Here is an 11,300-nt window from a genome sequence, read left to right on the forward strand (position 1 = left end):
GCACAAATGTTAAACTGTAGTCTTATGCGTGGTCAGGGATAGACAACAATCGAATAATCTTTACATGGAAACCAACACCCGAACTTAGTCTCGTGTGCCGGTATGCCTAGTCGCGTCTAAGTTCGCCATCTTTGTACTTCCAAATACAAACAGATGTAAAATAAATATCACATACAATACTATAAAATAGCTTATATTTTTTGAGGGAACATTAATTTGAAAGAGTTGGCTTATATCATATGGAGTACTTTTGAAACGCATGTAGCCGAGGCACAGAACCGTGACTGTACCTGTATGCATGTTTAGATGCTTGGGTAGGCCAGAGTTGTGAGCACACCAATTCACATCTACCCACGTCAACAACCACACAAATTAAAGGGAAAAACAACTTGGGCGCTGTCTATCACTCGTCGCTGTCTGCTGTAGTAAATGGGATGTGGGTCTCACGCTCACGACACCACGGCGAGCCGGGACAGTAAAAAAATGCTTAAGTCGCCAAATAATCGATGTGGGAGCGGGAAAGGGTAAGTTATTCGCCTCGATGTGCGAGCCAGCCGGAATACTTAATCCCGTGTCGTAAATTGCTGCGTGCTTTAAATACTATCTTCCTTTTCCATCCCCGGCGCATCTTTTCTTCCTTCCTTCCAGTCTACTCCTCGTCTCCCCCAAAACTTGTGGCGAATCCCACGCAGATTTGCTCCGCCGGAGCCGGCCGACGCCGCATCCATGGCCGCCGCGTTCTCCATCAGGTCCGTGTGGAAGACCCAACTTGGCTTCGGTTTTCTGGTAGTACTGCGTTTTTTTTTTCTCTTCTGATCTCCCTTTGTGATCTGTCCATAGGGGGTTCGCGGCGAGCAAGAGGGGCGAACAAGCTGCCGAGGGGCGGCGTCCCCTGGGCATGAAGGCTCTCCCTCCTATCGAGGCCCCGAGGTTCCGGTGGTGGGCGGACGAGCTCGCCTCCGCCGTAGCTGCTGGTCCGGCGCCATCCCCGCGGAGGTCGCCAAAAGCGAAGCTGCCGAAGAAGAAGCGGTCCATCTCCGACCTCTTCGCCGCGGCACCCCCCTTGGCCGAGCCGCCCTCCGACGACGAGCAAACCGAGGCGGAGGACGACGAGGCGCTGCTGGCCATCGTGAGGCGGGCCAAGGAGGAGAAGAAGCGGAAGAGGAGACTGCAAGAGGAGGAGGGGGAGGATGAGGCGGCTGCGTCGGCGGACGGCAGCGGAGGTCGCGAGGCCGAGGGGAATTTCGAGACCAGAAAGGTACGTGGTCCAGCCCAAACCCATCTCTGTCGCTTGCCTGTCTATGGCTCTATATGCAATGACATCGTCTGCTATTATTCCTGCGTATTTTTAGATGATTTTAGTTTTTACTTTTGATCTGCTCGGGAGTCGGGTGGAATGATTGATTTTGATTTTGATTGACTTGCTCCACAGTACTGGGTTAGTATGATGCTTTCTTAGCTAGTTCCGTTAGATCGAGGATTCGGACAATATCATTAGATTGTTGCTGTCCCATGTCGCAATGTTATTGCTAGCTAATCTGGTTGCAGTCTGTGGATGCATGCTAGCTTATTATGGGGGCCAATTATGGGACCGGCCTGTCGAATCGCAGGATATTTTATGTATGGATTGTGGTACCGTGTCGAACCCGGTTGCTAATCTGATTTGCTGGTCGCGTAGTGTGCTAAGCGATAAAGTTAGAATGCTAGTTGTGTGAAAGCTATAGCTTGTTCTTCAAAAAGCCTGTGTGATCTTTGGGTACTCGATAATATCTGCAAGCATGCAGTCGCACGATGATTTGCTGGTCGCGTAGTGTGCTGAGCGATAAAGTTAGAATGCTCGTTGTGTTTTCTTTCTTTGGCATCATTACATTTGCTACCCCCGTGACTGTTTGGTATATGTGGATAGTGTTATTTCATGCTTAATTTGTTCACTGTTAACGATTGGATCGAGCTGGGGTGACACCATATTACAGTGTGGGGGGCTTGGTGAGATACTTACATTCTCGCAACCACTCATGCACTGAAGTAAGACCAACAATCAATAATAATCGGCTAGACTATGATGACCAGCTAGACTAGTAGTTGTTGTACTCGGCAGCTTAGCTGGTACTGCAGCAGCATCTGTACCATATCTTAATAGTACATGGTGTATCGTGTTGCCTTTTCTAACACCATGCACGGTGAGTTGTGAGCTGCGTACTTGTGTCCCCTCTTGGCAATTTCAGCTGGGTCCCGACTACCGACCCATACACGAGACTTTATCACAAGAATGGGACGTGGAGCGGCCATTCTACCAAATCGCTTATCTGATACTGTACTTTTATTTGAGTTTTTCTGCGTTTTCCACTTGGATAAGGGACTTCATCATTGCTTATCTGATACTTTCATTCATCTCTTATTTTAAAAACTGTTCTATAGTTTGTCAATGTCTAGAAATTGCGCATGATAGTAACCATATGAACAGTGCTTACAAGATGGTGGTGGTCACAGTCAGCCTATCACTATGTTTTCCATGATGCTGATGCATCGTCTGCTGTTTGTATTCTCTTAAGAAGTGTTCAAATAATTAGCTAGTTGACTGGGCTAGAGCAGGCACTCACATAATGTGACATGAATTTAAGAGGATACTCTGTAGGGTGCTGTGGTTCTCAATATGTTCTCTTCATCATCCCACCACAATATAAAATATCAGCCTATCCTTTCATTTTCGTTACTTGATGGTTTGTTTTCCTTCTCTCTTTTCTCAAAAGTTCAAATCATAATGGTCACACTTTGGGATATGTATTACACATACTTACTAAATAAACTAATCAGGAGATGTTTACAAGAGATGGATATGGTGGGAAGGTATGGGCGCACTGCCCGGTGAATACAAACGTAGAATTGAGAGCAACCGATTTTTGAAACCTTTGGCCCAATGATATGGATTCCCTTAACGTGTGGACCTAATGACTATTTTTGTTTAAATTTGTTTTTTTACACTATTTTAAAATCTAGTAGGTTCGTGTATGGATATATTTATCACACAATTTGTTACTTAGTTTGCATATGGATGTGAACATGTCCAACCAACTATAAAGTGTTTTTAGTTTAGTATCAATTCATGTTTGTTAAGATTAGTTTTTCATGCACTTAAGTATATTATTCCACCATTTTCCATCAGATTGATATTTTGGAATAGTTAGTTGGTATATATCTAACATGGTATTAGAGCGCCTAGGTCTTGGGTTCAAGTCTCATTCCCCGTACCATTAATGGCCAATTTATCCACGACCTTGGTGGGCACGAGGGGAGTTATCCATGCCGGATGTGAAGGATGGTTTCGTGCACGGTCTTGTCACTAGCCTGATGGCGGTGGAGCGGGCTTGATCAGCACCCTTCCGGTTGACATGCTTCTCAAGTCCTGGTTCGTCTCTGCTACGCGCCTACGCCTCTGCCCTCACCGCACCCCTGTCCCGCTGGTGGTGTGGCCAATGGACGTACCTCACCAACTCTCCTTCCGCGATATCACACCGGACACTCTCGACGTGGTCATGTCGTTTTCCCTGCCCTCTCCCTCCTCAAAATAAAAACCCCCAAGTGGCACAATTTTGATTAGGCCTGTGTATCTTCGCTACTTGGTGCCAACACTCACTAGTGCCTCCTCTAAGTTCCACCCATTTCCATGAAAGCGCTCTCTTCCTCTTTCTCTCCCCGCTCGCTCTGTGTTGTCCAAACAAGAGTAATGAGTATCCACGTTGTACCTGTGGTGCCCTCTCATTGTGAAAGAATTGAGCGATGGAGCTGCGGTCGAGGTGTCACCTTAGGTCGCAACCACCTCCCGGAGCTCGCCGTTGTTGCTGGCCTTGTTGCTGCCCGGACGGCGATGGACCGGCTTAATCGGTACCCTTCTGGATGACATGCTGCTCAGGCTGGTTCGCCTCCATTGTGCCATGTTCCGCCGCCCTCTCGCCCCGGTAGGGTGGCCACTAGACGCACCTCACCAAGCTCTCCTTCCACGATATCGCGCGGGATGCTCTCGTTGCAGCCAGGTTGTTTGCCATGCCCACTCTCGCCTCAAAATAAAAATTCCCAAGCGATACTCCTGCCCGCTTATCTTGGCTACTTGGTGCCAACACTCACTGGTGCATCCTTTGGCCTCATATGTGGCCTGAACACTCACAGTGCCAACTTTTTCCATTAAAGCGCTCTCTTTCTCTTCCTTCTCTCTCTATGTTCCCCAAACAAGGCAACCGAGTATGCACGCATATCTGTGGTGTCTTGTGATTGTGAAAGTATTGAGCGATGGAGCTGCAGTTGACGTGTCGCCTCAGGTCGCAGCCCCGTCCCGCAGCTCGCCCTCGTTGCCGGCCTCGTCGCTGTGCCTGACCGGGCTTGATTAGCACCCTTCCAGATGACATGCTGCTCAGGTCCTGGTTCGACTCTATTGTGTCTGTGCCGCCTCCCTCTCCTGCCCGTGGTGTGGCTTCTGGATGCACCTCACCGAGCTCTCTTTCCCTGATATAGCATTTGGACGCTCTTAGTGCAGCCAGGTCGTTTGCCCTGACCTCTTCCACCTCAAAATAAAAATCTGCAAGCGACACACCGTTGATCCTGCCCACATATCTTTGCTACTTGCTGCCAACAAGAGGCTCGCCCTGACGGATCTTGTCTTTGAGGTTTGGGGGCACACCAGAGATGGTGACATTGCTATCGAGCTCCCCTGCTCATCCACATTACCTCGATCAAAGCTGGATGCTGAAAACATCTATCTGTTACCGCCGGCGGGGGTGTTCAGTTCCCTGTGCTGGAGAGGCCATAGATCTCAGGCTGACATGCTCATTGCGGTGTCCTCACCTTCGCGTGCTAGAGGTATGCCACAGCTGGGGCCTCAGCACAATCAGAGTCTGCTCACCAACAATTGAAAATATTTCCATGCACCATGGATGCGTAGGAGGCATTGACATCATGGCTACCTTGCTTAAATGATTGAGGATGTGCGCCTACATGGAGACACATTTCAGTCTCATTCTCAGTCCCGATGCTGAAAATTCTCTGTTTGGGGTGCTTGTGTTTATTTCAAAATGTTGGGATTGGTGGTGTCTGCCCTACATGCAACTTGAGATAAAGAAGAGTGTGTATGTCTTATATTTGTCCATAGATATGCTCCTGTTCTGATGCTAGACACCATCCTGAACTTTTCTCAACAGTTAACAGTACTGGATTAGAACTCTAGAATTCTGCTTTACACCTGGTTGTTACTTTTAGCTGACCCAACCTTCTGACATCTTGGGTCCACTTGATGCACACGTTTGGCATCAGGTGGCATCAATTTGGATTGTCTTTGAACAGTGTAAGAGCAAAGCACCCACATATTCGCTTACAACTGAGCGATTTTTTCTTAGGTTTGCTCCTGGACAATTGGTATGCTTCCACACCTTTTTTCTGAGGTGCATGCAAGTGTGCCAGGATGTGGTTCAAGCGGTGTATGTTTAAAACACAACCTTTAGTACAATAACCCAGTACTATGCGGAATTATGTACAAAATTTTCTATCTGAACTCAAGGAAAAAAATAGCGCGCTATAACAGAATAGCGTGGGTCTAAAAATACGCTATTAGCATGCTATAGCGTGCTATTAACGCGAATAGCACGCTATAGCATGCTAATAGCGTATTTTTAGACCCACGCTATATAGCGCCGAAATAGCGTAGTGTTGGCTCTCCAGATATGCTATAGCGTGCTATTAGCGTTGGAATAGCGCGCTACTTTTTTTCCATGATCTGAACTGATATATGTGCACTTAGTCCTTTCGACTAAGCATATTTTAATTGCTGCTCGAATGCAGGACATGGTTCCATTTTTGTATATCATTCACAATGGTGTGTCTATTTAATGGCACTTGATTATGTAGAACCATACCGTAAAGTTTGGTGTCTCCAACAGGAGATTCTACTATTCGCATTTCAGCATTAGGTCCTAAATTCAAGCAGTATATAATCTATAACTCACTTGTATGTCTACTAACTAATATTTCTGCATCAACAGTGTTGAACCTTGTAATTGTTCTTCACATTAAAATAACAGATTATATATATTCAATCACTTTTCCATCAAGAGTGTCCCATTTTCACGGTGTTTTATTTGAAAATGGTATACATGTCGTAATCATGAAGTTCGCCGTTTATTTTTGTATGCAAAGTTATATGAATCCTATAGTTTCAATAATGTTCCTCAATTATGCTCATGAATTTTCTGTATTAACAGTTATATGTATCTGATGGTTTCCAATAATAATGCTCCATTATGTATGTAGGAAGCACTGGAAAATCCAAATATGCCTGATGGATTTGCTACACAGCCATCGCAGAAACCTGAAGCTTCACAACATCTCAGAAAAGAGATTGAAAATATATCTAGGAAAAGGAAGCAGGAGAAGATCCATAATACAAAGAAGAAGGCTGACACAGATAAGTGTATCGACAGTAATAAGGCTGACAAAGTGCGGAAACCACGAGACATGGAAAAACATCTCCCTAGGCAAAGCATACTGAAGATAAAGCGCACATCTGTCAAAATGGTCAAGGAGAAACATGGCAATTCAAAAGGCAAGAAAGTGATAGAACTCTGCCGCAAATCAGTGAAGCGGGTCAAATTCTCTGAAGCGGATAATATACTTGGCAGTGATATGCAAAGTTGTGAGCTGCCCAAACGGCGAAGTCTCAGCAAGCTGTTTTCAGATGCTATGGCTTCTTCGTCGTCGTCATCATCATCATCATCATCCACGTCTACTGAAGGAGACAAATGCATAACTACAGACAATAGTAGTTTTCATATGCCCAAGGAAGTCGTCACTAAGACTAAAGAAGCAAATTTGTGTTCAAATCATGAGGATTCTTCTACTGAAGGAAACAAATGCATAATTGCAGAAAGTTGTAGTTCTCATATACCGGAGGAAGCCATCACTAAGAGTAAGGAAGCAAATCTGAATTCAAATCGCGAGGATTCTCCTAAGCCTAGTAACACAGAGCTGTCCTTACATTTGCTTGATCTGAATGAGGAGGCTGTACCAGAAACTACGGATTTGAACTACACGTATAATTCAAATTCTGAGGTACCATATCTGCCTGATGGGAGAGAACACTGGAGGAATTTGTCTTTTGAGTCACACAGATTAGCAAACCAACTACCTGCAGCTGACTCAGGAAGTGTAAGGAACACAAGTTCAGGAGGCACATTGTTGCGAGCTGAGCAAGCCGAGGTTTCTGGCATAGATATTGTTGGTCCTCCATTGAGCTTAAGAGAGCTTGGTGAGACTCATCGTGACTGTGGTAATGTCTCAGTAAAAGATACTTTGAGTACGAGTATGTCCCCTTGTGCATTGTCAGACCATACATTTCAGGGTTCATTTCAACAGCACCAGAATGTGTTCCACACTAATCTGAATTATGGTGGCTCCCAGCTCTCTACCCGCGGGAAATTTACTCCATTGAGCTTAAGAGAGCTTGGTGAGACTCATCGTGACCGCAGTAATGTTTCAGTAAAAGATTCTACCGCCATGAGTATGTCCCCTTGTGCATTGCCAGGCCATACATTTCAGGACTCAATTCAACAACACCAGAGTGGGTTCCGCACTAATCTGAATCATGGTGGCTCCCAGCTTTCGGCCAGCGGGAGGCTTCCTTCCTGGTCATCTCATGAGTTCAACGTTCAGCGTGACTGTAGTCCTTCTATGGGACAGACACTTCGTTTGATGGGTAAAGATCTTGCAGTTTGCACAACCAGGGGTAAAACGTCTGCCGAGACTAGACAGAAACATACAGGTACCTCCACCAATGACTATGGGAAGACAAATGCTGTCCTGGAGTTGCCACGGCAAGGACAGCCTTTTCTCTCTTTACAACATCAAAGTTTCCCCGGTGTTACACTAAATCCTACCGGTACAATTCATTCTTCGAGATATCATTCAAGCACAAGTCAGGCACACTTGGGCTACAGGACTCCAAATGATTTCAGTCACCCAATCCCTGCAGCTAATTTATTTTCTGGAGATCGGTCGCCATACGAAAACAGGTTTGGCAATTTTCCAAACTCGCAGCCTAGTCAGCCTTTTCTATTGGGCTGTCCTCCTCTTCCCAATAACCGCAGTGCAGCACCATATCAGAATTCGCCGGCTCCTTGGCGTTATTATGCTGATCCTGTCAATAGGACAGAGTCACCCAGAGCAGCATTTTGGCCTACAACCAGACAGCATGGGACACCATCTTCAGTTTTGCATGGGAGTTTGCCACAGCATGGGACACAATCTTCAGTTTTGCATGGGAGTTTGCCACAGCAACATATTGTGCATCCACCAAGCTCGTCAGCTCGCCCTCTTAACTATGTGAATTCTACATTCAGCCATCCAACCCGTGTAGTTCAAGAAGCTTCTAACAGCATAAGAGATGCAGCCCATTCATCCAGAAATTTAGAGAATAGAATGGGGAGTGATGTTCCTGGCAGTTCCAATACTTCATCGGTTGGTCGCTACGCGCAGAAGAGATCAGGCCCAGTGAAACTTACTCCTGGGGCGAAGCATATGTTGGTGCCAAACGATACCACAGGTGACAGCAATTCTTTGCCTGTGTACTCCTGTGTTTCCTTTGGTAGTAGGAGCGCAAATGCTGCGGCGTCTCAGAACAAAGGAGCATAATAGCCTCTGTGGAACTTTTGGTTACTGGCCGCTGCATGAATCTACAAACATCTGCACTGCTTTTATTCAATTTCGTTCTTCTAGTTCTCTTGCCTCCTGAAAAATGTTTACTGCATTTTGCTTAGAACAGTGCAGAGAGTGCAGCTCACAGGCGTGTGCGTGTCCCTCTTGTGACGCGCGCTGCCAGCAGGCGGATCAGGGCCACATGCTGGTAGGTCAGAGTGATAAGAGCATCTCCAGCCGTCTCCCCGACGAGGCCCCCAGGACGTCTTTTTTTATCCGGATGGACGAAAACGGCCCAGCCGTGCCTCCGACTTCTCGTTTTCGTCCGGATTAGGCCTTTCATCCCTCCGGAGAGCCCAGACCATCCCCGGGTTCCCAAGGACCGGCCGGGGACTCCGGACGAAACAAAAACGCGCGAAACATTGAGCGGGCCCGCGTTGTCGGCGACACAACTGGTAGTTCCCTCCATTAATTTCGTTTTCCCTCCAAATTACGCCGCATAGAAGCATTTTCCCCGCCGAAATTCGGAGCTACCGCCATTCTTCCCCCACAGTTGCAGCTCCTCCTCTTCCCTGCCACCACCATGCCGCCGAAGAAGCTTGCCACCGATGGCGCGCCGACGGCGAGGAAGCCGCGGGCGCCTAAACAGAGGCCGCCGGGCATGTCTAACGCGGCGTGGGCGGCGGATCAGGAACGGCTGCAACACGAAACTCGCGTCCGGGCGGAGAGGGAGAAGAAGTGCAACGCGAAGAGGGTGGCGACGACGACGGCGGAGGAACAGGGGAGGCTGATCTCCATCAACTTCGGCCGTCCGCACATCGCCCAATTCCCCGGGGCATGGCCTACCCAAGGTATGGTCGGATCTCCTTCCTTCTCGCCGGCGTCGCCGGCCACGGCCATGTACCATGACACCTACGCCGCCGCCGTCATGGCCGGGTTTACGCCGTCGCCGACGGCGTACGATGGTGCGATGTACGAGGGCATCTCGCCTGCCCTGAGGCGTGATCGCCTTCCCTTCTCCAACCCCGGGATGCCACCGCCAAATGAGCATGTGATGCACGAAATGATCACGTCGGGCTCGATGGCCGCCGCGTCGAGCCCGAACTTCACACAAGCGGAGGCAAGGGCGGCGGAAGTCGTCGCGTCGTGGGGCGGCTACAACTCCAACCTCGACCAGGGCGATCACCACGATGATGAGAACGACGGTACCCAATACGTCGACGGAGAAGATGAGGAGGCGTACGTCGACCTGGACGTCGACGAAGAGGAAGCGCCCGAAGCCTCGGAGGCGAAGAAGAGGAACACCGACCTGGCGTTCCTGATCGGCGGCAATGACGCCAACATGGACGAGGAGACGAGGGCTTGGTACGACGCCCATCGCCAAGACATCATCCGGCCACCGTCGGCTCCGTCGTCCTCCTCTTCGACGTCTACTCCCGCCGCTTCGACAACTGTAGACGCCGATGCTTCGCCAGAGGCCACGCCAGACGCCGATGCATCGCCCGATGCCGCGCCAGACGCCGTTGCTCAGGACGGGACCGCCGATGAGCCTGTAGTCATCTAGTTTCGATCGCCGGAATGTGGCTGATCTGATCGCCGGACGTTGGCGATTCTTTTGTGTAGCGGAAAGACAATATTTTGAATCTATCGCCGCTGAAGGGCGAAAGCCGGGGCTGCAACTGGGAAAATGTTGCCCCCTTATATCCAATCCGGCGTTTGTTAAATCCGGATTTTCGCCCGGGGGCGTCGAACGGCTGGGATGCTCTAAGGTGATACGGCGACTGTAAGTTGGTAGTACATCCCGCGAGGAAATCATCATCGATGACGCGTCGCGTGCACGCACGTCGACCATGACTGAATCTCGAGAACGACACGGCGGAATCAGGGTACGTTCCCACCTTTTTAAATAGAAGGCCTCTTTGGTCGACTTACAACACCAAATGCAAAGGTACGATCCCACCCGGATCCATCAGGGCATATATAGTGCAGGATAGACACACACTGAAACTAGATAGCAAGCTGAAGCCGGTGAAGATCAGTAGTCAAGTGTGCTCAGTTCGTACCCGCGCGTACATGACGTCTCCCACTGCCAAGTCCAGGAGTTCCTTGTCCTTCCGTCAGACCCGTCTGATTAGAATCCTCCAGCACTGCATGTGAATCGACATTTGATAGAACACGCCAACCGGGTTACCAATCAATTTTTCTTCTATAGTTAGTTTATTGCGCACTATCCAGGTCCAGCATTGGGCCGCCACACTAGCCTACGAAGGGGGCCTAACAAGCCCTGAGCGATTGCTATGAAGTCCCCAATCCCTGTTGGGTTTCAGTCACACGTTAGGAGTTCCCTAACTCCCACGCACATCAATCTAACGATGGGGCATGAGAAGAAAATATGATTGCAGTCCTCCCATTCTCCGCACAAGGAGCAGAGTCCGTTGGATGGGCCCTGTCGCTTGACGAGCGAGCTCACATGAGGGAAGCCGCCCCCGGATGAGCTGCCAGAGAAACACCTTGATCTTAGGTGCAACTCTGGTGCGCCATACATCCCTAAATGACATCACTGTCGCCCCCTTGCAACAGTCTAAGGTACACTAAATTAGTGGAGAAGATCCTGGAGGGATCAAGGG

General features: G+C 48.7%; 1 protein-coding gene across 1 annotated transcript; it reads left to right on the forward strand.

The window, feature by feature from the left end:
* The first annotated feature begins 582 nt into the window (after positions 1 to 582).
* On the forward strand, positions 583 to 8,753 carry LOC127341811 (uncharacterized). The gene is made up of 3 exons (XM_051367745.2): positions 583 to 749; positions 841 to 1,258; positions 6,295 to 8,753. The coding sequence occupies exons 1-3, from the start codon at positions 727 to 729 to the stop codon at positions 8,668 to 8,670; spliced, it is 2,817 nt and encodes a 938-aa protein (XP_051223705.1). The 5' UTR covers positions 583 to 726; the 3' UTR covers positions 8,671 to 8,753.
* The last annotated feature ends 2,547 nt before the right edge of the window (positions 8,754 to 11,300 follow it).

Source organism: Lolium perenne, chromosome 3 (assembly GCF_019359855.2).
Source record: "Lolium perenne isolate Kyuss_39 chromosome 3, Kyuss_2.0, whole genome shotgun sequence".
NCBI lineage: Eukaryota > Viridiplantae > Streptophyta > Magnoliopsida > Poales > Poaceae > Lolium > Lolium perenne.

What these genes read in the sequence shown, in the direction of transcription:
- LOC127341811 (XM_051367745.2), top strand. Translation starts at nt 727, where the DNA reads ATGGCCGCCGCGTTCTCCATCAG. An exon ending in GCCGCCGCGTTCTCCATCAG is followed by an intron (nt 750 to 840) that starts GTCCGTGTGGAA and finishes ATCTGTCCATAG; the next exon opens with GGGGTTCGCGGCGAGCAAGA. An exon ending in GGAATTTCGAGACCAGAAAG is followed by an intron (nt 1,259 to 6,294) that starts GTACGTGGTCCA and finishes TTATGTATGTAG; the next exon opens with GAAGCACTGGAAAATCCAAA.